Raw genomic sequence first — 27,804 nt, forward strand, 5'->3', positions numbered from 1 at the left:
GTTTTAACCATAATGTCATTTTCGATTTTGTAAAGGTAAAACAAGTTTCATTAAAAGAACATGCCTATTTACAACTCAAATTAGGATGGTCTTGATTAGCATTTAATTTTCTAAGGTCGAATCCCTTCGTTTGGTGGATCAGAATCAGCCAAATCTCAAATTGTCTTTCACAAAAAAGAACAGAAAAAAAGGCTAGATGACCAGTTTCCACTTTCATTCCCTCTTATGTCTCTCAATCTCTCCGCCTAAAACAGGAGAGATCATTTCATTTGCTTTCGATGGAAACGAATTTCTATTCCTTCTGCAAACACTCATCAAATGATCTTCTTCGTGGAATAGAAAGAGTAAAGCATGTTCAAGCCTTCAAGCACAAATCTTTTGCGGTTCCCAATCGGCTGCCCCTTCGTATCTCAGCCGTGGACACTTCCTCCAGAGCTGATGAAGCTGATTTAGCAACTGTCAAGTCGGTCGAAGCCGCCGCCGCTGTCCAGCCCGTCTATAAGCCCACGCCTCCCAATCGCGACCTGCGGACTCCCCATAGCGGGTAAAACCCAACAACATTTCGATAGGAATTCTATGTTAGAGACAAAGAAAGAAGTAAATATGATACTGCTGTGTCTGATACTTGAAAACTCTGCCATTGCTTAAATTTTAGGTATCATTACGATGGGAGTACTAGGAAATTCTTCGAAGGCTGGTACTTCAAGGTCTCAATACCTGAACGGAGACAGAGCTTCTGCTTCATGTACTCGGTGGAGAATCCCGCATTTTCAACCAAATTGACAAAATTGGAAGAGGCAACACATGGACCACGGTTCACTGGAGTAGGGGCACAAATTCTTGGTGCTGATGATAAGTACATTTGTCAGTACAAAGATGAGTCTCAGACTTTCTGGGGAAGTAAGTCCTAGATTTTCCCATTTTAAAACCTTTTCGAGAATTATGAACCATTTACTTGATTTGGCTTAGAAAGTGTTCCCAATACCTTGTCCTGGTTTTAGTTTATTATACAATGATGGTCTTCAATCTTCCTGTTATGAATAATTGTCTGGCAATGTATAGGTAGGCATGAGCTGATGCTGGGGAATACTTTTGTTGCTCAAAATGGCATGAGCCCACCCAATGTGGAAATCCCACCTGAGGTTGCTCATCTTGCTTTGGATTTTCATGACCTATTCTTTCTCTTCAATATATATTTTTTCTTCAGTTTCTTCCTTTCTTGGTTATTTATGACTATGGAAGTGCTATGTTTTATGCATTAATAGTTATTTTGCGGTTACATCTTATCTTCTGATTTTTGAAGGAGTTCAATCGAAGAGTCTCGGAAGGCTTCCAAGTTACACCACTTTGGAATCAGGGTTTCATCCGTGATGATGGGCGGTATGACTTTTCTCATTGTCGATTATATGTTATGAGACTTCACTTATACAAGGAGAAAAATATGATGTGTTGCATTACAGCCACTGAATTCAGGACTAGATTTTTATTTATCTATTGCTATTAATTCAGAACTCTTTATAGTTCAACTTCTCCTTCTACTTAATAGAAAATAAGGGATTCAAAATTTGTACCAATGGAAATGGTCCACCTATTTTTTAACTAGCTTTCTTTATCAGCCTTACATCATATATTATATACTTATCTAAATCCTGAGTTCTTTACAATGACAACTTAAGTCATAATATATGGTCTTTGATTTTTTTCAGGACAGATTATTTAGACATTGTAAAGTCTGCTCGATGGGAATACAGTACCCGACCTGTTTATGGATGGGGCAATGTTGGGTCTCAACAGAAGTCAACCGCTGGCTGGCTTGCTGCTTTTCCTGTATTTGAGCCTCATTGGCAGATCTGCTTAGCTGGTGGACTTTCAACAGGCAAGGCCATTTTATTTCTTACTGACTTTTCATGTCTTGATACTTGGTGCTACCTGGTGGAATCTACCCTATTTAGTGATTTGAATATGTCCTAACAGTTAATGATAATTGAGGATCAATTTATTTAACTCCCTGCCCTGCTTGTAGAAAATTGACAGCATCCAATCATATCTATGTTGCCACCTCTTAGAAAATATTTTGACTTCTTTATCAAATTGTTTTTTCTGAAAGGTTGAACATTTTTTCATTAACCAACAATTAATGTGAATGTCGCATGAATCATGGTGAAACATCTGAGCAAAAACAATTTGAATACAAGTAATGGCATGATTTAATCATAAAAAAAACATGAGTTTGTATTTGCATTATAGTTGCCACTGTATGATAGTAGTAGGAGTGTCTTCTAATTGATCATGGACAATCATAATTTTTGGAATATTTTTCTATACAGGTTGGATAGAATGGGGTGATGAAAGGTTTGAGTTCACGGATGCTCCATCATATTCAGAGAAAAACTGGGGTGGGGCTTTCCCCAAAAAGTGGTTCTGGGTAAGTATTTATTCCTTGTTATCTCTTTTATTCCTCTCGTCAACTTGCTTTTTTGTGATTTGCTTACCCAGTATTTAGGTTTAGTGAAAGGTTTGTTTTGGCCTCTTCAAATCTTTATTTAGGCGTTACAGATTTTAGAAACCGATTGGTCTAGTAGTTACTTTTATTACCAAATTGGGTTCAAATCTTATTTATCTCTATAAAGAAGTTATTCTAGTCCCAACTTCCCTTGTGCCCCCTCAAAGGAGAAAAAATAAGTGCGGCTATTTATCAATGAGGTTTTTCCTCTGGCAGTTGCAACCTTTGTATTTGTCATTTTAATTACAGTGAAAAAAAATGATACTTGTTGTGAAGTATACGAGTTTAATTTTTCTCGAAAAAAAGTATTCAAGTCTAAGATGTAAATTTATAAGTTAAAACAGAAAATGTAAATGAAAAACAAACTTTTTTGGGGAAAATGAAAAACAAACTTCTTCTCCTTTGTTTTGTATATATTGAGTTTAATTAATAGGTCGGATACAATGTGTGTGGTATAAATATGCAACACTATGATTGTTTGAAACCAACAATTTACAATTCCAAGAAAATAAATCTATGTACAGTTCCGTTTGGGAGGAGGAAACCTGCTCATCTTCTGTGTGACGTTTTTGGAGATGAGTTTTGTGAGTTGCTTGTGTGAGTTGGAAGATTGCTGCCTAGGTGGAACCATGACTTGTTCTTTTCTTAGGTGGGACTTGCCCTTTAACAACTTTAAATACATCCTTTCTACATATTTGCCCGCTCTTTATTTGAAATGGAGATAAGAAAAACAATCATTCGGATGTGGAAAGATATGAACAAGATGTGAGCTGGATGTACAGTTGATAGGCTTGATTATATACAAAATCTATTTTCTAAAAGGCCAAACAATGTTGCACTTGAATTTTTATTTAATGTCACGGTTGGTTTTAACATGCCGTTTATTAAATGGGTTACCCATTTTGCTTCATGGAAATTCGTATGTGTTGTAGTAAAGTCACTATTGGGTCTATTTGCTCTATTTGGGGAAAATTGTCTGGGATGGTCCTTTAATTTGATGGTCAGATTGAATATTTGCTCTATTTAGTCAAAAGTTCAATAACCAAGATGCAAGATGAATTGTTTATGGTAAACAAACTTGAAGATGACATTCCTGATGCAAAGACCCAGGCCATAATCCTTTTTATAGTGTTACTAGGAAGATTATTACGAATTTTTGCTCTTCTTAGTGCTTAATTCAACTGATTGTTGCAGGTTCAGTGTAACGTCTTTGAAGGGGCATCTGGAGAAGTTGCTTTGACTGCAGCTGGTGGACTGAGACAACTTCCTGGAGACACGTATGAAAATGCTGCACTGGTACTTTTCAACAAACTCTTATATAGATAAAAGGATATTGTGTAGAATTTTTTTTTTGAAAAATGTCAACTTTTATTAGAAAGATCGCAAGATGCGTTCAAACGTTACAAAAATGAGATATTGTGGAGAATATGTTAATTATAATCAGACTATATTAAGTAAGCAGACTATTTCAGATGAATAATTATGAAATAATTAGACTATTTTAATCACTTAAAAATTGTAAAATTATTTCTCAGTTAGTCTTTTCTAGTTAGTATTTTTGTGTTTTCTTCATTTATTTCCCAAATATCTAGAGACTTGAACTAAGTGTCTTACCACCCTGATGCTTGAAGTGCAATTCACATTCGCTCAAGCGACCCGAACACCCTGGTATCACAAAAAACAAGTATATACGTGTTTGGAGATATAGTTATTTGATCACTTTTATTGTAAATCCGTATCTTTCACAATATATACTTCAGATCAGATCATAGGTGGTAAAATTTCTATCATGATATTATGAGCAACGGATTGCTACTCATTGCAACAATAAGTTAGTTGTTGAGCGAAGAGAATTTTATTGGGATTCATTTCCTTTTGATACTTCACCATTTACTCTTCTTATCTTGATGCACGGAAGATTCTAGTGTAAGCTGCTGCACTGTCTTTCAGAGAGTTGAAAATAACATTGTTGCAGGTTGGAATTCATTGTGGAGGAGTTTTCTATGAATTTGTGCCGTGGAATGGAGTTGTTGCCTTTGAAATTGCTCCTTGGGGCTCCTGGATCATCTCGGCTGAGAATGAAACGCACAAGGTAATCTAATTATTGAGTTGTTTCTAAAAATAATATGGGCATTTAAAAGAAAGAATAAGGTATTTGAGTTTAGACAGGTGAGATGAACTCATAACTTGTTTTTGGGGTTAAATTGTAATTAGGTAGAAGTAGAGGCCAGCACTGATGATCCAGGTACAACTTTGCGGGCACCAACATCGGAAGCTGGACTAGCTCCTGCTTGTAAAGACACATGTTTTGGCAACTTGAGACTGCGGTTGTGGGAACGGAGATACGATGGAAGCAAGGGAAAGGTGCTGTGTCTCCTGAAGTTACACATTTTCATTTTTCATTGCCTAAATATGTGTCTAATAATAGTGTCTCATCCCAATTTGTGTTTAGATGATATTGGATGTAACAAGCAACATGGCAGCAGTAGAAGTTGGGGGAGGACCTTGGTTCAATACCTGGAAAGGCAAGACTACGACTCCTGAGATAGTTAGCCGTGCTCTAAATGTTCCAGTTGATATTGATGGGTTCTTTGGTTTTCTTCCTTTCCTCAAACCCCCTGGCTTATAACCTACCTGCACCTCTCATGGGTAATCTCCTTCTTTGTACACTGGCTACTGTAAATAGTGGCATTTAAAGTTTACTCCATCGGTTTTGGACAACGACTTGCTACTGTAAATAGTGGCACCTAAAGTTGTTGATTCTTGGTGTACTGAGTATCATACAAGCCACATTTGAAAATACTTTTTTTTAATATTCATTTACAAGTTTGAAAAGATAAATGTTTGTTTCTCATCTAGAATCTAGATTATGATAAAAAAAGAAAATGAAAAAGTGTTTCCAAATGAACTAGGAAGAAGTGCATGAACTCAAATGATGAGTGTGCATGTGCTCTACCACTAAATTAGAGTCTTTTTCCCGAAAAAATGTATAAATTTTGCTACTAGGTGTCCTTTGTGCCACGAATCACTCTTGCTTATTTGTGAGTGGGATTTGGGTCTCCTACTCTCCTTTGGAATAATCATTATTGGGTTATTCTGTTATGGGATTCAGATGGATTAAATGGGAAAAATTGTTTCCTTTGAAAGAAATGGTATAATATTTCCACTACTTATTTTTTTTTTTGGTCATCATCATCATGGTCAGTTTACGTAGGAATAGTATATTCTAAATTTGTTGTCGATTCTAAGTGAAACATTTAAAATCTAGAGAGCTATAATTTGGTGTCATGGTGTCGGAAATGATGTGACAACACGTGATTCAACTTGTAAAATGTAATTTCTCTCTATCGTGATGTCACATATTTTTTGACATCAAAGTCTTGTTCTCTATATTACTCTTAAAATAGTTATATATATAATACAAGTTTTTTTAATTCAGAATAAATTTTCATTTATTTTTTATTACTCAATTTATCTACTAAAATGATCTTTATTTAAAAAATATATATTTTTATTATATATCAACTATACTTTGAAATAATTATACATTTAATAAATAAAATCTTATAAATCTCTTCTCAATTCAATCATTCAATTTATCAACTAAAAAAACTATTATTTTTCTATTGTATAATAATATCTTAAAACTTAAAAAAAAAATCAATTAATTTTACCTGGTTGGATTGAGTTTAAAAAAAACTACAATTATAATTAAATATAATTTTATAACTCCTCCTCTACTTAGTTAATTAAAATATTATTTATTTTTTAAAATAAATTTAATTTTATAATTATTTAAGTCTTTGTAAATAAAAATTATCTCAATAAAATTACCACACAATCAAACAAAATTAAAGGCCTTTTTTTATTCAAATAACCTGTATAAATTGTTTAAGGGTTGATCTTAGATTTTTTAGAATTTTTATAGAATTATTTGAAAAAATATTGTCTCATAAAAGTAGGTTATTTAGAATTTTTGTAAAATGTATTATCAATTTTTTTTTAAAAATTTTAATTAAATTTTATAAAATAAAATAATAGTAATTTATTTATATAAAATAATATTAACTTAATTAGTTAAAATATTACTTATATTTTGAGATTTAATGTTTCAAATTTTACCTTTAAATATTCAAGTGATTTCTACGTTATCTCAAAACGTATTAAATATAAGTTTTATAGCTTAAAATAAAAATAAAAAATTAATAATTTAATTATAATAATTTTAAATATATATATATATATATATATATATATATATATATATATATATATATATATATATATATATATATATATATATATATATATACACACACGAAGAAGATCCTAGCATCTGACACATATAAATAGATTTTAATACGATGGTATTGAGATAATTTAAATAAATGAATTTAATTCAGTATCAGATAAGCATTTAAAATCTTGTTTCTTTGTCGTGAATTATTGAAGATTATTTAAAATATAGTATTAATTTATTTAAATATATATATATATATATTAAATAATAAAAGACATTTTTTTAAAAATAATTGTAATAAAATAACAAAAAATAACCCATTCCTTATACTAAAGAATGTTATTTAAAAAGAATCACCTCGATATTCAAATAAATCCAAATCAAACAATGGCCCCCAAGTATATCTTTAATTATTCTATTATGCCTTTGTCAGCAAGTAAGTTCTAGTTAACGGTTTTTTAGTCTACATGTTTAACTGGTTTAAGTCCATAATCATAATCATAATGATAATGATAATGATGAATTGATAATGAGAAATAATCTATCTGAATTAAACAACTTGTATTATTCATCTTCTTTATGAATGCCTGCCATGAAAATGACAGCTCCATTCGTCTGCTTTCGATGGAAACGAGCTTCAATTCATTCTGCAAACACTCACCAAATCACCAGCTTCAACCTTCATTCATCGGCTCCTCCTCCTCCGAACATTCGAGTAGATTCCTCAGAGTCAAGCACTCTCAAATCTCTAGGTACAAACTTCGTATCTCAGCCGTAGATTCTGATGACGAAGCCGATTTAGCAGCTGTTCAGCCTGTTTATAATCCCACGCCTCCCAATCGCCACCTGAGAACTCCCCATAGCGGGTAAGATTCATATTATTATTATTGGAAAACTCTCTCTTCTCTTACTGCTTAAGTAATTTAGGTATCATTACGATGGGAGCATTAGGAAGTTTTTTGAAGGCTGGTACTTCAAGGTTTCAATACCTGAACGGCGACAGAGCTTCTGTTTCATGTACACTGTGGAGAATCCCGCCTTTGCAACGAAATTGACTAAATTAGAAGAGATTACGCATGGCCCGCGCTTCACAGGAGTTGGAGCACAAATTCTTGGTGCTGATGATAAGTATATTTGCCAGTTCAAAGACGAGTCTCTGGATTTCTGGGGAAGTAGGTCCCAGCTTTCTCATCCTTTTCTTTTCTAGATCTTTCATCACTTTAACAATAGCAATTACTGTGAATATGACTTAACCGATAAATGAGCCAGAAAGAAAAGAGGAATTAAGCATACCCTCACCTAAGAACTTCCAAATAAACACTTTTGTTCCTGGATCTGTATCTAAATATGTCAAAGAAACCCATCAAAGATTTTTGAATCTGGGTCTGTTTCCAATTGTGATTGAACCCACAAAAATCAAAAAGAACTTTTTCTACAATGAAGCTAACCATTTCTCTTGTCCTCTTCCAAATCAAAAGGGAGTTTGTGCTTTCTCATACTTTTATTTTCCTGATTTTTAATCACCTTAAGAATATTAGTCCACTTACTGTTTTTCTATTCTGCACATCATGATAATCTTCAAACTTCAAATGCAGTGTTTGTTCCTGTTTGTTTGATCATAATGATAGTTTCCTTTTAATTATCATGATTCATGAAGAGCATTGTAAATCAACCTATATCTCCTTGAATAATTGATATACCATAGATATTTATCTAACTAGTTGTGTTTCAAAGCATAGGTAGGCATGACCTGATGCTGGGGAATACTTTTATTGCTCAAAAGGACATGAGCCCACCTAATGAGGAAATCCCACCTGAGGTTGCTCATCTTGCTTTGGATTTTTACGACCTATTCTTTCTCTTCAATATATATATTTTATATTTTTCAGTTTCTTCCATTTCTTGGTTATTTGTGACTATGGAAGTGCTCTGTTTTATACATTAATAGTTATTTTGCTGTGTACATCTTATCTTCTGATTTTTGAAGGAGTTCAATCGAAGAGTCTCGGAGGGCTTCCAAGTTACCCCATTTTGGAATCAGGGTTTCATCCGTGACGATGGGCGGTATGCCTTTTCTCATTGGTCCTCTTTTTTTAGTTAGTCAGCTTTCTCTATCAGCCCTTACATGTTGAGTTCTTTACAATGACAACTGAAATCATAATATATGGAACGTTCTTTGATTCTTTTCAGGACAGATTATTTGGACATTGTAAAGTCTGCTCGTTGGGAGTATAGTACCCGACCTGTTTATGGATGGGGCAACGTTGGGTCCAAACAGAAGTCAACCGCTGGCTGGCTTGCTGCTTTTCCTGTATTTGAGCCTCATTGGCAGATCTGCTTGGCTAGTGGATTTTCAACAGGCAAGTCACTTTAGTTTGTTCTTGAGTTGTAAAGAAAGTTTATTTGGGTTTTTCATCTTCAATGTCATTGATTTTGTATTTGCATGAGATGAAGAGGTTTTAAACTGCAAAGTTTTGTATAAAGCAATTCAAATAGCTAATGACCATGAATCTCCTCTAAAACCTTACAAATGTGACTAACAGTCTAACACTAGTCATTTGCATGTGCCCCAACAGTTAATGTTAAATTGAGGATCAATTTAAGCTCTCTTCTTGTAGAAGAATTAGCTGGATCCAATCTTTTTAGGTTGCCAATCTCTGTACTTAAAGATTGTAGTGATCCCTTCCCATCTGAATCTAAACTGGGTTTCCATTAAATAGTGCCACTATTCTTGAAGTATTGAGTTTGCTACAATCAAAAACATATTCTTGGAACGTGCTTTTTATACAGGTTGGATAGAATGGGGTGATGAAAGGTTTGAGTTCACGAATGCTCCTTCGTATTCAGAGAAAAATTGGGGTGGGGCTTTCCCGAAAAAGTGGTTCTGGGTAAGTGGTTTCTCTTTTTACTATCTGAATGGTTTTTGCTCATCTTCGACCTTAATTCAACTGTTTGTGGCAGGTTCAGTGTAACATCTTTGAAGGGGCGTTTGGAGAAGTTGCTTTGACTGCAGCTGGTGGACTTAGGAAACTTCCTGGAGACACATTTGAAAATGCTGCACTGGTACTGGGTGTTACCATTACCATTACCAATGTCTAAATGTGTTCATATGTTAAGAATCATCATCATATGCTCTGTCTTTGCGTTGCAGGTTGGAGTTCATTGTGGTGGAGTTTTCTACGAATTCGTGCCGTGGAATGGAGTTGTTGCCTTCGAAATTGCTCCTTGGGGTTCCTGGAACATCTCTGCTGAGAATGAAACGCACCAGGTAATCTAAGATAATCACGTCATTTGTTTGTTTCTATACATAGATTGAGTTCTTTCTAGAAAATTTTCATTGGAGTTAAGACAAGTGAGATGAAGTCATAGCTTTCTTTTGGTTTAAATCCATATTAGGTAGAAATAGAGGCTACCACGGATGATCAAGGTACAGCTTTGCGTGCACCAACATCTGAAGCTGGACTAGCTCCCATTTGTAAAGACACCTGTTTTGGCAACTTAAGACTACGTTTGTGGGAACGTAGACTCGATGGAAACAAAGGAAAGGTGAGTGTCTCCTTTTACACATTTTCATTGCCATTGCCCCATTGACCCCAATTTGTGTTTAGATCATATTGGATGTAACAAGCACCATGGCCGCAGTTGAAGTTGGAGGAGGGCCATGGTTCAATACATGGAAGGGCAATACAAAGATGCCCCAGATAATTAAACGCGCCCTAAATGTGCCAATTGACATCAATGGATTCTTCGGTTTTCTTCCATTCCTCAAACCCCCAGGCTTATAATTTATAACTTTGTTGAGATTATTCCATTATATAATATAAGAACAAATAAGTGTGATCGATGTTATCTACTTAATCCTTGTCCCTTGCAAGGACCATAAGATCTACTGCAGATGACAAAATACATTAAATTAACAAGGCTCAAGCCAGAAAGAAGCCAACAATAGTAGTCATAATGACCCTTATTTATATCACTTGAAACCCAGCTCTCTGTTCCATCCTTCTTCTTTGTGGCAATATCCACGCTACTCAATATGAAGCTAGCCAGCAAGCTACCAACCGACCACCCAACTCCGGTCAGAGTCGAAGCAATGCTAGCCATGCTGTCTGGGAACTCCGATATGTAAAACTCGTTTTGCCCAATCATGTTTAATGCCTCTGCCAGGCCCGCCAAGCAGTTTTGCGGTATAAGCCACATTGCCGACATCTTAACCGTGGGTGGTTTGGCTCGTCGGAAGCTCTCCACCAGAGCCGTCGTCGCAATGGTGATGAACGACAAGAAAAGTCCGACCCCCATCCTCGTTTTAGCCGTCATATGAGCCGGTTTCCCCATGATTTTCGATGCTAACGGCAGGATTACTCTATCGTAGAGACCGATCCATAGGATTACAGAGATGACCATGAAAACCCCGAACGAACCGGGAGGAATCTCGAAGGTCGAACTCACATGTCGATCCATTGCCGCGGCTTGGATCACACGGAACGAGCCCTGGTTTATGATTACGCACAACATGATCCCCGTGGACCATAAAGGGAACACTTTGATCAACGATTTTAGCTCCTCGACTTGTTCGACAGTACATAGACACCACGGATCCAAAGCTTCTCCTTCTGAAGTTAAGTCTAGTTCTCGATCTTTAATAACACAAGCTTTGTTCAAAAACCCAAAGCTCTCACTGGGAACTAGTTGATCCTTGTGGCAGTAATAATCATGGGTCGACATCATCTTGATATGTCTGTTCTTGTACGAGGCTGCGACCACTTGAAACAGACCGACGATCAAGCTCGGCTTCGGCTTTCGCTTAACGTATAGACGCGAAGCCGAGAAGAAAAACACTGTGGAAATGAACATTAGAACGACGGGTACACCAAAACCAACTGTCCAACCTATATTATCTTGGATATAAACTATTAAAGTTATAGCGACGATAATGGAAAACGCTGATGAAGCATAGTACCAGCTGAAGTAGCTTGCCAATGCGCCGGGAGTTTTCAGGCGGTGGTCGGTTTGCAGTTGATCTGTTCCAAATGCTAATGAAGAGGATCTAGTGCCACCTGCTCCAATTGACATAAGGCCGAAAGCGATACATAAGAAGATAATCTGGGGTATTGACGGGAATTCGCAATTATTATTATCATCACTATCTGTGATGAATTGCTGTTGATCACAATGTGAAGGTCTTGATTGTTGGATTATGGTTGTTAACCATAGTAGGATCATCCCCTGTGGCATGAATGAAAACGAATATTAATTTACAAAAGTCAGTGAATTGAATTGATGTGTATACATACATACATACATACATACCAGTAGGCTAACAAGGGATCCAACTGCGATCATGGTGAAGCGACCGAGATAAGAGTCTGCGATGATGGCGCCGAGGATGGGGAAGAAGGTGGTGGCGGCCGACCAGATGAAGATGAAGTTTGAGGCTGTGGTCATGCTCATGTTATATTCGGACATGAGGTAAATGATCATGTTAGGGCCAAGACCACTGCTGGCCAATTTCTCAAAAGCTTCATTTGCTGCGACCAATAGTTAATCAAAAATGAAAACAAGGAATGGATCACCATGAAAATGAAAGAATTGCAGGTTTGATCTGTATGTACGTACGTACCCAAGATGAATGGAATAGTTTTGAATCCACCCTTGGTGTTGGTGATGGACAAGAGAGGCTCTTGGATCTTTGTTGTCTCTTCATCTAATTCATCTTCATGATCTTCTTTGTCTGAATAATTAGCATCATTCTCCATAATCACGAAAAACGCAGAATCTCAAGAGATAATAATAAGAGAAGCAACTGCAAATCGTGTGCGTTTTTAGAACTTGCGGCAGTTTGGGTAAAATAAGGAAATGTGGGGCCATCTTAACCGTAGATTCATGGTTATGTGGACGTAAACGGTGATCTTCACTTGACACGTACGTTTACATCTAGTAGTAATAAAATATTTTATATATTTCCCCTTTAATTTAATGAACTGGTTCAAGTTATTATTATTATTATTTATTTTACTGAATTAATTCTTTGAATCTAAAAAACTTGTTTGAATCAATTAAATAGTGTGTTAATCTTTTTCTTTTTAAAGTATTAATTATTAAATATGATTCTTTATTATCTTTTTTGGATTTCTCTTTAACCCTCTTTTTTCTGCAATAAAAAAGTTACATTTAAACAAAATATATATTAAATATGATATTTATAACTTTTTCTTTAAGTAAATTTGTCAAATTTACCTACAAGTTTCAACTTGTAATTTTTTTTTATATATTTACAACTCATCTTATCTCTATTATATTTTTCTCTTTTTTTTATATTTTATTTTTTACATTTATTTTTTTCAAAATTAATTTATTTAATATATCCTCTTTTATCTGCTTAAACTTCATTCAATTTGACCCAAATAAATTTTACACATTAATTGATTTTTATCATCAATTTGTTTTTATTCGGACAATTGTGACTAAAACTTTTTTAAAAAATAAATATGAATTAATTAAGTGTTTGCAGTGGCATGAAGTCTCCATAGTCTTAAGGCCCAAAAAAAATAAGTTTAACTTAAAATCTCTTAAAATTTTATTATACCTTCCAACCAACTAAACTATTTATAATAAATATAATATGAAATTATAAATTTTTACAATATAACATAAAAAAAAAAAAACATAACAAGTTAAATAAAAAATAAGAACATCAGAGTATAGAGTACATTTTCTTCCAACTCCCTACTACTTCTCTGGCCAATTTATTTTTCTCCCAAATGTTTAGGGAACAAAACTATTATTCTTCCTCAAATTATAGTTAGGGATTATATCAAATTCAAATCCTAAAACCGAATAAGAACACCTTTTTTTTTTTTACCCATTTTTCTCGCCTGAATTTTAGAAACATTAATTATTGTCCAAAAGGCCACTCCCTAAATCCAAACTGCATTGAAAGTCTTTTGTGATATAATCTTGTTTTTGATCTTGCAAAGTATGACATGTTATCTTGACTTAGTGAAGGGTGAAAGATATCATAACATTAATTACATTGAGAGAAAGTCTTGGATATAGGTTCAAATAATATTTTTTTTATTCATAATTTATAGTCATGAGTAATAATTTTATTTTGTAAAAATAAGAAGAATTAATTTGACACATCCTATTTATTATTCCCACTTCATTCAAAGTGAGTGCACTTCATTAAAAGTGAGTGAGAATCAAATAATTTTTGTTTTCTTAAGTCGACTATTTGTACAAGACCAGTATATATGATGTGGTGTAATCAGTGCCGACCCCGAGAATTCGATTGCCCCAATCCACGCAAAAAAACTTTGAAAAAAAATATTTTGGTTACCCTAATTTTAGATTAAAAAATTGTTAAAAAAAATATTTTTAGTGAGATTTGAATACATTACCCATTAACTTTTTTTTATCTTTCATCTTCCACCACCATACTAAACACATTTTTTTTTTATTAAAGACTTAATAATTTAACTAGATTTTATATGTTTTAATAAATAGACTATCCTAACCCATGGGCTTACCCTAAAACCGACACTAAAAGTATGTAACTAAAACCAACTACTTAATTTAAAAGGTATTATATCTCATTTGAGGCTGTCATACATAGACCTGACTGACCTTCTAAATCAGAGGCTGATCTAGATGTTAGTATTTTTTTAAGTGAAAATAATTGAACATACAAATTTTAATATTTTAAATAAAATCTTTGTCAATTAATTAAACTATTCTAAAAGAATCATTTTCTCCAACATTAAACATAACCACATGTATTTTCTTAAGTCACTGCCTTGTATTCAATGAAAGATGTCATACGTACCCCACTTACAAAGTATAAATGCACAAAGACAAAGAAGAAAAACAAGTAAAAAAAGAAGTACGAAACAAAAAAGCTGAAAATTGGAAAAAGTAAAAATAGATGTTAAACATGGAAAGAACTTTGGAGACGGTGAAAGTAGATGAAAGGAACGCTAAGAACGGTAGAGAGAACCATCAACTTTATTGTTGACCATTTCATTTCATGAACCACTTAAAAAAAATGAAAGATTAAATAATTTCATTAATTATATTATTCCAATTAAATGAAAGAAATTTGGAGGATAAATCTCGAATATAAGAGACTAGGAAGAGATGAATAATGAAAAAACAACAAAAGTTAATCCAGAAAGTTACATACATCGTCTCAACAACAAAATTAAACAATGAAAACTAAAAACAAAGATTTCAAATAATTCTTGATCGCTGAATTGCATCTCATTCATAAAATATAGTAATCCAATTAATTTCATGACTATTTTAGATGTAATCTGGATAATTAATTAGTTGGTTGGAAGCAATAATGTCACTAACGGATAAAGTAATTATATATATAAGTAGATTTATATATGTTTCAAGTTCCAATTACTATATATAGTTTATATATAATGATGAGGCTTCCAAGTTCTATGCCACTAAATTGAAAAAGTGGAACCTTTTGGAAGGGTGCTAAGCTAGCTAGTGCAAAATGGGGACAAGCAAATTGAGGGAACTAATGATGAATGAAAGGACAAAAAGAGGGTGCCTTTTAATTTACACTTTAAAAAACAACAATAACCTTCAACATACAAACTATTGTTTGAACTTTGAAGCCTTGTGAAACATTAAAATATAAGTAACAATTTTGTTTATATAACATGATTTGAAATTTTAATTTTTATGTTTAAAACAAACGAAAAATTAGTTTAATTTAATCACATTTTTATATTAGCAACGGCTTTATGACCTTAATTTTGACATAACTTTCTGCTAAACTTTCAAAACATTTATTTTTCTATTACTAAACCGAAACAATGATTATTTTTTAAAATAATTTTGTGATGATTAGTGTACAAATTAACATGTATGAACACGTTTATGACGCCATCCTATAACATATAATACAAGTGATTTGGAAAGTCCTACATATATCTAAAAGAAATTTTAAAAAAAAAAGAGCTTTTGTCCCTTCTCCACTTAGAGTATATATATAGAGAGAGTGGGAAGCCTTTTTCTAATTTACTATGCTTAGACATTAGATAGTGCAAAAAAAAGGGTTTGAAACTAATCCCAGAGCCATGATGAAATCTGCCGCTAATAACCACTTTTATCTTCTCAACTAAAATGGGACCTCATTCATGATTAAGCTTTTAATAACAGAGAAACTCTAAGTGGAAAAAACAAATTATATTACTGAGAATGAAGTCTCAAGTTTCATTATTCTCATTAAAATAAATAGATTAATACATACATGTAAATAATGATAACTATAGTTAGAGTGACAAAAATGATTTTTAAGATTATATCACGAGTTTAATTTTTACTTAAAACATTTTAAAAGTGAAGAAATGTCATAAACCTTAAGGATAATACTAAATTTCTATATTTAAATAAAAAAATAATAATATTTTAAAAATGATTTAAATGAGGAAAAAGAAATATACAGTTTGTTACTTAAGCTAGTTATATAGGGTGGGTATATTTCAGGATAAAACATTGGAGACAGTAGATCCAGTCTCAATTTTTTTTTTAATTTATTTTAGGGAGGTTGAAAAGTCATTGTACTCGTGGCTCTTTCAATTATTATTATTTTTTTTTTTTTAGAGAGTGTCTTGTTTTTCTTTCCACCACTCATATTTAATTTGATGTTATGTTTTGTTCGGTAACAATTTATATAGTCAGATTGGACTCAAATTTTTTTAATTTGAATAATACTTTTAATCTTTGGTGGGTCGTCTAATGCTCATACCCTCCAATCATGTCCTCCAATCATGTCGGTAACCATTTCTCAAATTCGTATTCACTTCCTTCTTTGCACTAAAGGAAATATTGATGATATCAGATCTAGAGTTTTTTTTATATATTAAGGTGTTTTAAAGATTAATTTTTCATTTGAGAGTTCTTTTACCTGTATGTTTTAAAGAATTATATATGTTTCTCTTTATTTTAAACATATTTGTATATGTTCGGTTATCATTTAACATAACTTTTTTTGGCTTCTGAATAGGTTTGCGTTGCTTGCTCTCCTTCATCTTTTGTAACGTCTAGATTTAATTTTTTAGATGTTATTTTTTTTTATTTACAAACTAATTAATGTTCTGTATGTAACTCCCCTTATTTTATTTAATGATAATTAATTATTTATCATAAAAGAAATTTTATCTAATATATTTAAAGCATTTTGATTTTGTCTTTTTTATATTATTTTTATTTTAAAATGTCTATATATTATAAGAATTCAAATAAAACTAAGTTTTATAAAATGAAAAATGAAAATTTAATTATTTTAATTTTATTGATATTTTAAAATTATTAAATATAATAATTGTATATTTTTTATAAAAATATTATGTCATTATTATTAACTAAAAATAATAATTGAAAAAATATTATTAAATAAAAAATTAAAATAAAATAAATAATTTTTTTTTTAAAAGGTGAAAAACAAAATAATAAAAATATATTTATCTAATAGTGGTTAACTATATGAATTTCATATTTATTTAAAAATTCTTATAAAAAAATATTAATTTTTTTAAATAATTGATATAATTTAAATGACAAATATGATTCTTAATAAACTAAAAATTTAGTTCTTATGAAAAGAATGATAGTTTTTTTTATAATGAAATAATTCGCTTTACATTCAAATAGAAATTAAATACGAAAAATTAATTAATAAATAATACAAAATAATGTCTATAAAATTAAAATTAATAATTAATGATCTAGATATTAAATTGTATAAACAAATAATTTACAAAAACAAAACTCTCAAGATAGAAATGATTCAACGATTATGCGATTTATTGAGGATTCCTTAAAAAACGAACTCATTTGAGTTCAGAGTTCTTGAACGAGAACTATATATTATAGTAGAGCAAATCGAACGAACCAATGAAACAGTGTCGGAAGAATCTCTATACAAATTTTGAGCGGTAGTTAAAATTTATCCTTAGGCGATGATTGATAAACAACATTGGAGAAGATCTTGCCAAATGAAAATGGACAATCAACATATATGACCGAAATAATAAAAAAAAATCATACAAATCATGGAAAGATACCCGTAAAAGGTCATCTATATGAAAGATTAAATCGAATAATTTTTTATTGAAAAAATAAAAAATAACTTCAGATTCGATTATTTTGTCTCCTTTGATGCTAAGAAAGAGACGGACACATACTCAAAAAAGAATCACCAACACAATCGAAGATTATAAATAGTAACGGTGGAGATCCACCGACGATTATGAATACTTTTCGAATTATAAAACTTTGAGACGGAAAACCCTATCCGACTAAATAAGATATCGAACATGACAAAACACAATATCAACTCAAAATATGATTGATTGAAAGAAAAACAATACATCCTCTGATGCTAAAAATTACATTAAAGAGGCCAACAAAATTTGACTCATCAATTTCACGAGAGTTGATTTTTCAAGAATTAGTTGAGTATGCTAGTTTAAATAGTTATATATATATATATCAACTTTCCCTTTATTTTATGTGAGGTTTTTTTTTAAGCCTTTGAAGGGTTCACAGAAAAAAAAAATAATAATTAGGGAACACCACTCCCTATTTACCTCCATATATACTATGCTAGCTAGCTAGCTGCTAGATAGATAGATATAAACAATACATCCTCCGCACAATCCCCCATTGAAATGGCTGCCAACTTTGCATGAAGAACTGAACCCTGATCAAGGATTTTGATTAATTAATTAATTAATTAACACAAGATCGATCGATCTATCAATCATTGTATATACATACAGTAAGTACTTATTATAATCCATTCATCCATCCACAAACTAACTTGCTAATCCTCATAAACTAATTAATATTGCAGTGTCTTCTTCTTCTTCTTCATTGAGATCAAAAATGAAGCTTGAGAACATAGAAGAAGAAGGTCCGGCAAATTGGCTGCCGGCGCCGGCGTATCCAGCTCCAGAGACCCCGACGGAATCGATGGAGTTTCTAGCCAGGTCGTGGAGTGTCTCGGCTTCGGAACTCTCAAAAGCTCTGTCTTCCAATGGACCATCATTACCACTTAATTTAGCCAACAATGAATTAGAGAAACCATTGATCATGATTTCTAATTCTGATCTCACTCCCAACTATACCATTGCTAAAGAATCTTATTATTATTATTCGGTAATTCTTTATTATTAATTAAATTACTTCATTCATTTTCTCTTTATTAGTTATTACTAATTAACTCTTTATTTAATACAGACACAGAATGCTGAACCAGTACAAAGTACTGAAAGTCCTCCTGTTTCTCCCCGTAAAAGTGATGATTCTAAGGTACCTTTTATTACTTTCTCTCACACACACACACTGAAAACATACAAATAAGTACTGAAAAGGAACAGGGGGAGCAAGAACGGAACATGCTTTGTTTAGTAGCCGTAGCAGCGTCAGCTTTTTCATAATGCAGAAAAACATTGCCACTCCTATTAGGGCTACTTTCGTAACTTTATTTCATTATTATTCAAATTTATATATTTATTATTATGTTATATATTTTAAAATAAATGGATTGACTGATATTACAGTTTTATTTTTTCTTATTCTTTTTTATTAATTCAATATTTTTTATTTTTCACTCCATTTATCACATTAATCATTTTAAGTAATTAAATAATTATTTTTTTAATATTTTTTTTCTTATCTTTCTATATATCTCATCTATTTAGAGAATAAAACAATTATTAAACTTAAAAAAACTAATTCTTAAAAATATTAAGTCAAACAAAAGTTTTACTCAAAACTCAAATAAAATTTTAAAAAAAACTTAAGCAAATTCAGAAGAGCTTCTTCTCTAGTTTTTTTTTTTTTTTTTAAACAAACCTTGATTTATATAAAAAAAATGTTAATGATTCTTGATTTTGAAGAAATGGGTATGGTAAAAAGAATTGATGAATAAATAAAAAATATTTTAGTATTAAATGAATGAATTAAATAATATATATATATATATATATATATATATATATATATATATATGTAAGTAATTATTTATTTTAAAATAAAACAATTTTATTTGAATGTTGTAGGAATTATTATTGTTTCATCAAGCCCTCAACCAAGATTTATTGAGCAACCAGCAGTTGGTTAGAAATGGGGTAATTTTAAATTATTATTATTATTTAGCATGTTTATTATGTCTGAAATTAAAAAAATAATAATTGAATGGATGAAACAACAGATATACAAAAGTATGATGAAAGGAAGAACAATGGGTCGATCATGGCTAAAAGACCAAAAGGAAAAGAAGAAACAGGAGCACCGAACCCACAACGCTCATCTCCATGCAGCTATCTCCGTTGCCGCCGTGGCCGCCGCCGTCGCTTCAATAGCCGCCACCTCAGCCGGTTCCGAGGAAAACAAAGGATCAATAATAGTATCACAATCCAAGACTTCCTCTGCCATGGCCTCTGCAGCAGCTTTAGTAGCCTCACACTGCATCGAAATCGCCGAGGAAATGGGAGCCGACCACGCTCACATCTTGTCCATAGTCAGCTCTGCTATCAATGCTAAAACCAACGGCGACGTCATGGCCTTGACTGCTGGTGCCGCCACCGGTATATATATGGATCTGAATCTGAATCTAAATGAAAACCCATCTTAATTGATGTTTAATTTTACAGCACTGAGAGGGGCTGCAACGCTTAAGGCTAGAATGGAGAAGGGAAATCATGGTCATGGATCAGGATCTGCAGCAATGGCATTAGGGTGTGATCAAGAACAGATAAGTGACGAGAGGAAGGAGACGAACTTCTTAACAGCACTCAATTTCGTTTCCAAAGGAGGAGAACTTCTCAAACGAACTAGGAAAGGTAAGAACTAGTTATTAATTAAATTACAGAAACAGATTATCAATATATTTATACTTGACATGAAACATGATAAAAAAACCACAGGAGATCTCCATTGGAAGAATGTCTCAATCAACATAAACTCCAAATTACAGGTGGTGGCCAAGATGAAAAGCAAACACATGGGGGGAACATTCACAAAGAAAAAGAAGTGTACGATAAGAACAAAATTTCAGAAAAAAAAAGATTGAATTTTAATTTCTTCTTATGATCTATCTATGATCTATGAATCTGGTGCAGATGTAGTGTCGGATATATGTAGCGACATTGGAGCATGGATTGGAAGGGATGAGGCCGAAGAGAAAAGAGGTTACTTTGGGATGAAGACCGTTGATAGAGTGATTGAATTTGAGTGCAGGAATAAATGTGAGAAACAAATGTGGCTTGATGGGATTCAATATATGCTGCATTGTAAGGCTTCAATGGCATAACTGAACATGTATTATTCAGACTTTAAATTACTGCCATCTTTCTTTTATTGTTTCAACGATAATAGTTCTCGAAACCTTGCTCTATTGAGAACAAATTGTCAATTGAAAATAAAATTATTATATCGGTTAATAACTAATAATATTAATGATCTTGTTAGTATGAATATAGACAAAATGTTAATAGTATAGAATAAAAAAATTGTTACTTTTTTTTTCCTCATGCCTAACCTTGTTTTTATGATACCAATTATCTTGTTTTGGTATTACAAAGTACATTAAATAAAATTTGGAAGTAAATAAATAAAATTTAGAATAACTGTCACCATATACTATAGCGACGTCTTAATACGTAGCTAGTACTTAAACGCAAATGGTAATTTATTCTGTTACCATATCTTTAGCAACGGTAAAACATGCGTCGCCAAAATGGAGACAGAAACAAAGCGACCACTATCGACGATTCCAATACCATGGCTGAGTAGTGACAGTATTAAATTTTCGTCGCCAACTCTTAGAGGCCGTAAATTATTACATCTATTTAGCGACGATAAAAACCGTCGCCAGATTAACGACATAAACAAAAAGACAATGACTACAGACCATACACTATTTTTACCATAAATAACTTAACATAGCGACGGTATTTTGCGTCGTTATTGTCAACTTCTTTACAAGTGACCAAAACTAAATGTTTTCTAAAGAGCTTGATTTTGATTTGAAACTCAGTTCTCTTCGTGAATACATCTCAAACTTTATCGTATTTATCTATTTAAACGGGGTAAGACCCATGAAATGGAGGCGAAAAGGGAATTATAAACATAACATTTAATTTAAAACTTGAACATCTCAAACATTCCACTAAATTAGTTATTACAAGAAATGGACCTTGTCTTTAATTTGGGATAGAGAAGAAAGCTCCATGGAAGCCATAAGGCACCCTCTGGGGCAATGCGATTCTTGAAATAGGCTCTGAATCCATGTTTTGTGCATCATATATGTGAACCTACAACATTAGAACAATTTCAAGACTTAAACTAATCAAGCCAAATTAACAGTTAAAAATACTCTATCTTACTTGGGACAAATCTGTCAATTCGTTATGAACAAAACAGACAATCCATCCATCATCTTCATCAATATGATCACCTCCTCCTTTACTAATAAATGTACTTCCACTGCAGAAGGTGCCTTCTCCAAATTTGAGAATCTCCATCTTTATTAACCCATTATTATTATTATTCTCCCTATGCTGCATGCATCACTATTCATGGTCAACCTCTCAAAATCATGGAGAAAGAAGCAAATGAGATCGAAACAGAGTATTATTACATGAGAGTTGGAATTATAAGCAGCTGCTTCTTCAAAGTGCAATTTAGCTAAACCTCCATACTTCATATTACCTGTGCAAATGTTTGTTAATATCTGTTGAAAAGATTATCAATACCGACCATAGCTAGAAGAGAAAGAGAGAAAATAGTACCAGAAATAGAGCTTGCTAGGGAATCAATGACTTGGGCATAAGCATATTTATGTTTAAGACCAGTAAATCTTGGATTTACCATGGGGAAGTCAATTGAGAAGTCAGTTCCAGACAGATACCTCTCCTCAACTCCTCCAGTTTCCATATTTAATCTCCATTCATATGCTCGAGTGAAGAACATTCCATCCATTTGTGAAGAATCGTCCACTTTTTCTCCCCCATTCAACAATTCCATGTTTTTGAATCCCCTTGAGAACCATTCATGCTTTCTTTCTCCTCTTTCAGGCCCCGGAAGCACTGCTGTTTCAGCCCTGCATCCTCTAACTACAACCTGCTAATTCCACCATGATCATCATCCTATGTTGTCATCAAAGTTTTCTTTTTCTCATATTTATATATATAAACAATACCTTATTACCATCTTCAAAACAGTTGATTATATGTAAAGTACATTGTGTCTTAACATCAAACCACTTTACAGAATCTGCATCGCCATATCGTGGCATCACCCCGATTCTTGCATACCCTTCATTGTCATACTTCATCAACCTTCATCAATACCATTGAAATGTGAGAAATAAAAATATGAGTGTATAATAAATAGATCACTTACGGTCCTCCATTCATTAGCCTTTTAATGCTCAACAAAAGTGGGTAATCCATGATAATGTTGTACCTAAGACAAATTAACAAACAAAGAAGTAACACTATTAATTAAGTGAACTATAATTTCATGGTAAAGAACTGATCTTTACTTCTGGGTAATCCCTATCTCATGAATCAATGGAGATCTGCTTAGCTTAAGATCCACCTTATGCACCATTCTATCCCCATCAGCTGATCATAGATTGAAGAATGCATATTAGAAATCAATTAAGCTTCCATATGTGAAACAGAGAGAACTGGATCAAGAGTTACCAGAGATAACTCCAACTTCAAAAAATGGTTTGATTGCTTCTACTCCCATTATGACCAATTCCCCACTTCCTGGAGCTTTCTGTGCCAATTTCTTAATCCCATGAGACTAGCTTTGAGTGATTATACAGATTAATTATACAGATTGTGACCTACTTTGGGATGACTGGTAAAAGGCCGCATCCAAGCTCCATTGACATCCCATTCACCGCGTGTTTGCAGAGTTAAAACATCGATCTCTTGAGGCAAGTGATTCTCTGAGACGGCATATAGTTTTCCAGAGTGTTCAAATATGTTTGTGTTGCTCAGAAGTTTATTGATCATACCAAATCTCAACTGCATAAATTTTTGTAATAACTTTTTTAAAGTTTATTTTGAAAGTAGAACTTATTATAATTATAGTTTATGATAATCATGTCTCACCAGATTGAGGAAATGACTTGCCAGGACAGAAGGAGAATCTCCTTCAACAGCTGGAAGGAAACCAGGTCTGTTCCTTTCTGTTTCTTGTTTGAATGTCTTGGTTTCGACATACTTGTTCTTGTAAGAGACTGTCCAATCTCCATTAATGGGGTCCTTGCGAAAATATATGGCATGAAGCATTCCTTCTCCTTCCACCCAAATATGGCTTGATCTTCCAAGAAATGATTTGGTGGACTTTAATCCTCCAAAGAGAGGATTAGAACCTGCATTAATTAATTTAGAATCAAACTGATCTCCCAAGTTATATTAACAATACATAAATGGACTACTACCATTTCTTATGTATACCCCTTCTGGAAAATCTATAGGAATTCTCCCTTCATCACAAGAAACTTCAACGGGTCCTCCAATTTCTTCAACTGGAACAAAGTTCTTCTGCATTCTCTCAAAAAGAAGAAGAGAAATTTACATTCCAAACAATCTAAATTAGTAGTTTTATGTTATTGAAGGACCTGAGAAGGGAGCAAAGGTTGATCATCAAACTGAAACAAGGAATCAACTAATGAATCCAACATTCTTGATGAGATCTTCTTGATGATGATTCCAGGGAAGTTGATGATGTTCATAAGCTTCAATGGTGTCTGCTCAAGCTCTTTCCTTAGTGGCTGCAAAGTTAAATAAAACAGACATTCAAAGATTAATCCTAAGAATATATAAATATGATGATGTATGATTCTCAGCACCTTGGTTGAAGAGAGGAGAGAGGATCTGTGTTGATGATCAAAGCTTTGTGATTGGTCATGGAGGGAAGAAGATATCAACTTGATTTGGCAAGCAAAAGATGAAGATGCCATGGCTTATTAATTTTGAACTTAAATTTTAATATGGTTAGGAGGTTTTTATAAGATATGAAGAAGAATAGATCACCATTGATTCTTTCTATAAACTTACTCTGATGCTAACTGAATGGTAACAAATGTGCCACTTATTATTAAATTGGTTTTGTTTTGATTCAATCTTCTTAGCTTAGTTAGACAATTAGTCTTATTAGCATGTGACAAAAAATATTAATGATTATTTATGTATGTATTGTCATTAATAAGATTATTTGGAGTTATTTTCAAATCATCTTAGTATAAATTACTAATATTCTAATTAATAATTTAATTGATTTATTAATAAAAGATTTAAGATGATAGTATGAATTATTTTAGGTTAATCACAAATGACTCTTAGGATTAATCAACACGTGAATAATTATAATTTTGATTGGTCACAAGTTAAATATTAAGAGTTGGGTTGCTGAAATTTTTATGAATTATTATTAAATAATTGAGTATCTTATAAAACTTCGCTATTTTAAATTTATATTTAATTATTAATTAAAATATTTTAAAAATATTATACTGATGATTTAATTATGATAGCTAAAGTGGTAGAAATTGTGATTCAATTTGTACGAAAAATAAGATGCTAAAATCACTTTTATATAACCAAACAATTTATTTTTTCCAAATATATTTTCAAGATAAATAAGCTTGGACAACTTTTGAGTAAAATTTCTTAAAATAAAATTATAATTAATCTAGGAACGTTTTTTTAGCTATTTTTGTCCAGTTCTTAAGAAACTAGAAATGTGACAAATTACTTTCAATTGAATAGTAGATGTGAAATTTTTTAAATTTATTAATTAACTCACTAATTATACATTTTTATTAATTCATTCATCATTTATATATTTCTAAATTTATTAACTATTTTATTTATAAATATAAAATATATATATATATATAATTAATAATATTTAATTAAATAATTTAAATATTATATATTAAAATAAAATGATATTAAATTTAAGGGAATATCATGTATTATTGGAGTGTGAGCTTGGAACTTAGTGGGGGAGGTTTAGTCTAATCTTAATTTGGTACACATAAATATTAAAATAATATTTTTATAAATATAATACATAATTAAAATTAAAATTAAAAATAAACATAATAAATTAAATAATTGAAATTAATATTATAAACTAAAATGAATACATTATATGTATAAACTTTAAAATTTTAGTGTATAATATTTTATTTTAATTTATATATTTATTTAAATTATTTAATTTAAATTACATCAAATAATTTTTAATTTGTTAGTTATATAAATGTTTAAATAATGAAATGCATATTTTAGTGTATATTATTTTTTTTATAATATTATTTGAATTATTTAATTTAAATTACATCTAATCATTTTTCCTTGACTAGGTAAAAATTATATGTGAAATATTAGTTATACATATTTATATTTATAAATTTAAATAAAAATAAAATATATGTGATATTTATGACAAGTATAATAATAAATGGAGATTAACATTTACTTTTTCATATTTCATCATTAATAAAGTCTTTTCATTTCGTATTCTACATTTATTACTCTTTATTTTTAGTCCTATAAATAGAACATGTATGGTATATTGTAAGATGATACATTCGATAAGTAATAAAATTTCTCTTCCTTGACTCTCTTTTGTTCTTTGTATTATTCGTTTATAACACGTTATTAGCACAAGTCTCTCGTTTCCGAAACAAAGGCCAAGGCTCTCTCATTGTTCGTGGTAGTCAAATTTTGCACCTCATTTGCGAAAGCCAAATCGGTCAAGGTTGACAAAAGGTATCTTCGAAAACCTTTCAAACTAATTTATTTTATCTCAAATTTCATGTTGAACTTCACGAAATTGAAGTTCATGGCTCTTGACATCACCGAAAAAATTACATTTCATGGATTCTAGATACTGAAATTTATCAAGATAAGGCCAAAACAATAATTTTTCTTCGTCATCATTTTCACGAAGGTTTAAAAATTGAATATCTCACCGTGAAAGATCCATTGATCCTATGGAACAATTTGAAATAAAGGTACGATCATTTGAAAACGATCATTCTTCCAAAAGCTCAATTTGAATGGCTTCATTTACGCCTTCAAGATTTTAAATCGGTGAGTGAATATAATTTGGCGTTATTTTGGATTACTTCTAAACTCAAACTATGTGGAAAATTTATTTCTGATGGAGATATGTTAGAGAAAATATTTTTTACTTTTTATGTATCGAATGTGCTCCTGTAGCAACAGTATCGTGCAAAAGGATTTGAGAGCAGCAGTATCGTGTAAAAGGATTTCAAAAGTATTCTGAATTGATATTGGTGGCCTATGGCAAACATCGAAGGGAGTACTATAAATATAATAATAAATGGATGATATGTTGTAAGGTGACCCATTCGATAAGTAATAAAAAAATTCTCTTGACTCTTTCTTGTTATTTGTATTATTCGTTTATAAGAATATTTTAATATATTTTATTTTAATATATAATATAAAAATATTATTTTATTTTAATTGTTTAAATATTATTAATTTTAATTATATATTTTATAAAATGAAGTAATTAATAAATTTAGAGAGTGAGAAATATAAAATTTAGTGGGTTAATTAACTATAAAGGTGCAATTAGTATATTAATTAATGAGTTAGGGAGAAAATGTATGTTTTTAGGAAATTGAATAATATAATGAATATTTTGAAAAAGATTGAATAAAGGATGAACAGACATTAAGAGATGAAATGAGACTAATTTGTTACACTTTTATTAATTATTTTAATTAAATTATTAATTAAAATATTAAAATATTTTTTATTTTAAATTATTATTTATTATTTTATTATTACTGGAATTTAACTTTGGAATCGAGCTGGACAACCCAACAACGTCCATCAACTGAACCATCCTTGAAGATTGATAAGAGGAACAACCAAATTCCAACACCCACAAACCCACGAAGTCGGTGCACCGTGCAGATTTGAAACAATCAATCTGTTCATTGTTCGAGATAATTGAGCTCGAA

At 31.6% G+C, this 27,804-nt stretch overlaps 4 protein-coding genes across 6 annotated transcripts; 2 read left to right on the forward strand and 2 right to left on the reverse strand.

Annotated features, from left to right (window-relative positions):
- Nucleotides 1-194: 194 nt before the first annotated feature.
- On the forward strand, nt 195-10,583 carry LOC124929425 (tocopherol cyclase, chloroplastic). Of its 3 annotated transcripts, none has more exons than XM_047469784.1 (10): nt 195-544; nt 7,671-7,915; nt 8,483-8,562; nt 8,731-8,807; nt 8,934-9,103; nt 9,534-9,631; nt 9,705-9,806; nt 9,895-10,011; nt 10,140-10,289; nt 10,352-10,583. In XM_047469784.1, the coding sequence occupies exons 1-10, from the start codon at nt 279-281 to the stop codon at nt 10,526-10,528; spliced, it is 1,482 nt and encodes a 493-aa protein (XP_047325740.1). In that variant the 5' UTR covers nt 195-278; the 3' UTR covers nt 10,529-10,583. The 3 variants fall into 3 exon arrangements, with proteins under 3 accessions (XP_047325740.1, XP_047325739.1, XP_047325737.1); XM_047469783.1 differs by lacking the exons at nt 7,671-7,915; nt 8,483-8,562; nt 8,731-8,807; ... (4 more) ...; nt 10,140-10,289; nt 10,352-10,583 and adding exons at nt 656-900; nt 1,063-1,142; nt 1,304-1,380; ... (4 more) ...; nt 4,718-4,867; nt 4,956-5,355 and having other exon boundaries at nt 214-544; XM_047469781.1 differs by lacking the exon at nt 195-544 and adding an exon at nt 7,292-7,609.
- Nucleotides 10,584-10,589: 6 nt separating this feature from the next.
- On the reverse strand, nt 10,590-12,499 carry LOC124928880 (protein NRT1/ PTR FAMILY 1.2-like). The gene is made up of 3 exons (XM_047469128.1): nt 12,364-12,499; nt 12,054-12,271; nt 10,590-11,969 (listed from the first exon to the last, which is right to left on the reverse strand). Exons 1-3 carry the CDS (start codon nt 12,497-12,499, stop codon nt 10,590-10,592), a joined length of 1,734 nt encoding a protein of 577 aa, XP_047325084.1.
- A 6,144-nt stretch (nt 12,500-18,643) lies between these two features.
- Nucleotides 18,644-21,095, forward strand: LOC124932223 (VAN3-binding protein). The gene is made up of 7 exons (XM_047472841.1): nt 18,644-18,926; nt 19,008-19,079; nt 19,832-19,900; nt 19,984-20,359; nt 20,426-20,614; nt 20,699-20,806; nt 20,894-21,095. The coding sequence occupies exons 1-7, from the start codon at nt 18,654-18,656 to the stop codon at nt 21,082-21,084; spliced, it is 1,278 nt and encodes a 425-aa protein (XP_047328797.1). The 5' UTR covers nt 18,644-18,653; the 3' UTR covers nt 21,085-21,095.
- An 881-nt stretch (nt 21,096-21,976) lies between these two features.
- On the reverse strand, nt 21,977-24,563 carry LOC124932967 (carotenoid 9,10(9',10')-cleavage dioxygenase 1-like). The gene is made up of 12 exons (XM_047473686.1): nt 24,415-24,563; nt 24,235-24,337; nt 23,903-24,165; nt 23,636-23,815; nt 23,483-23,561; nt 23,320-23,401; nt 23,178-23,240; nt 22,975-23,113; nt 22,565-22,895; nt 22,438-22,484; nt 22,160-22,324; nt 21,977-22,087 (listed from the first exon to the last, which is right to left on the reverse strand). Exons 1-12 carry the CDS (start codon nt 24,526-24,528, stop codon nt 21,977-21,979), a joined length of 1,677 nt encoding a protein of 558 aa, XP_047329642.1. The 5' UTR covers nt 24,529-24,563.
- Between the last annotated feature and the right edge of the window lie 3,241 nt (nt 24,564-27,804).

The sequence above is a fragment of the Impatiens glandulifera genome, chromosome 3 (genome assembly GCF_907164915.1).
Source record: "Impatiens glandulifera chromosome 3, dImpGla2.1, whole genome shotgun sequence".
NCBI lineage: Eukaryota > Viridiplantae > Streptophyta > Magnoliopsida > Ericales > Balsaminaceae > Impatiens > Impatiens glandulifera.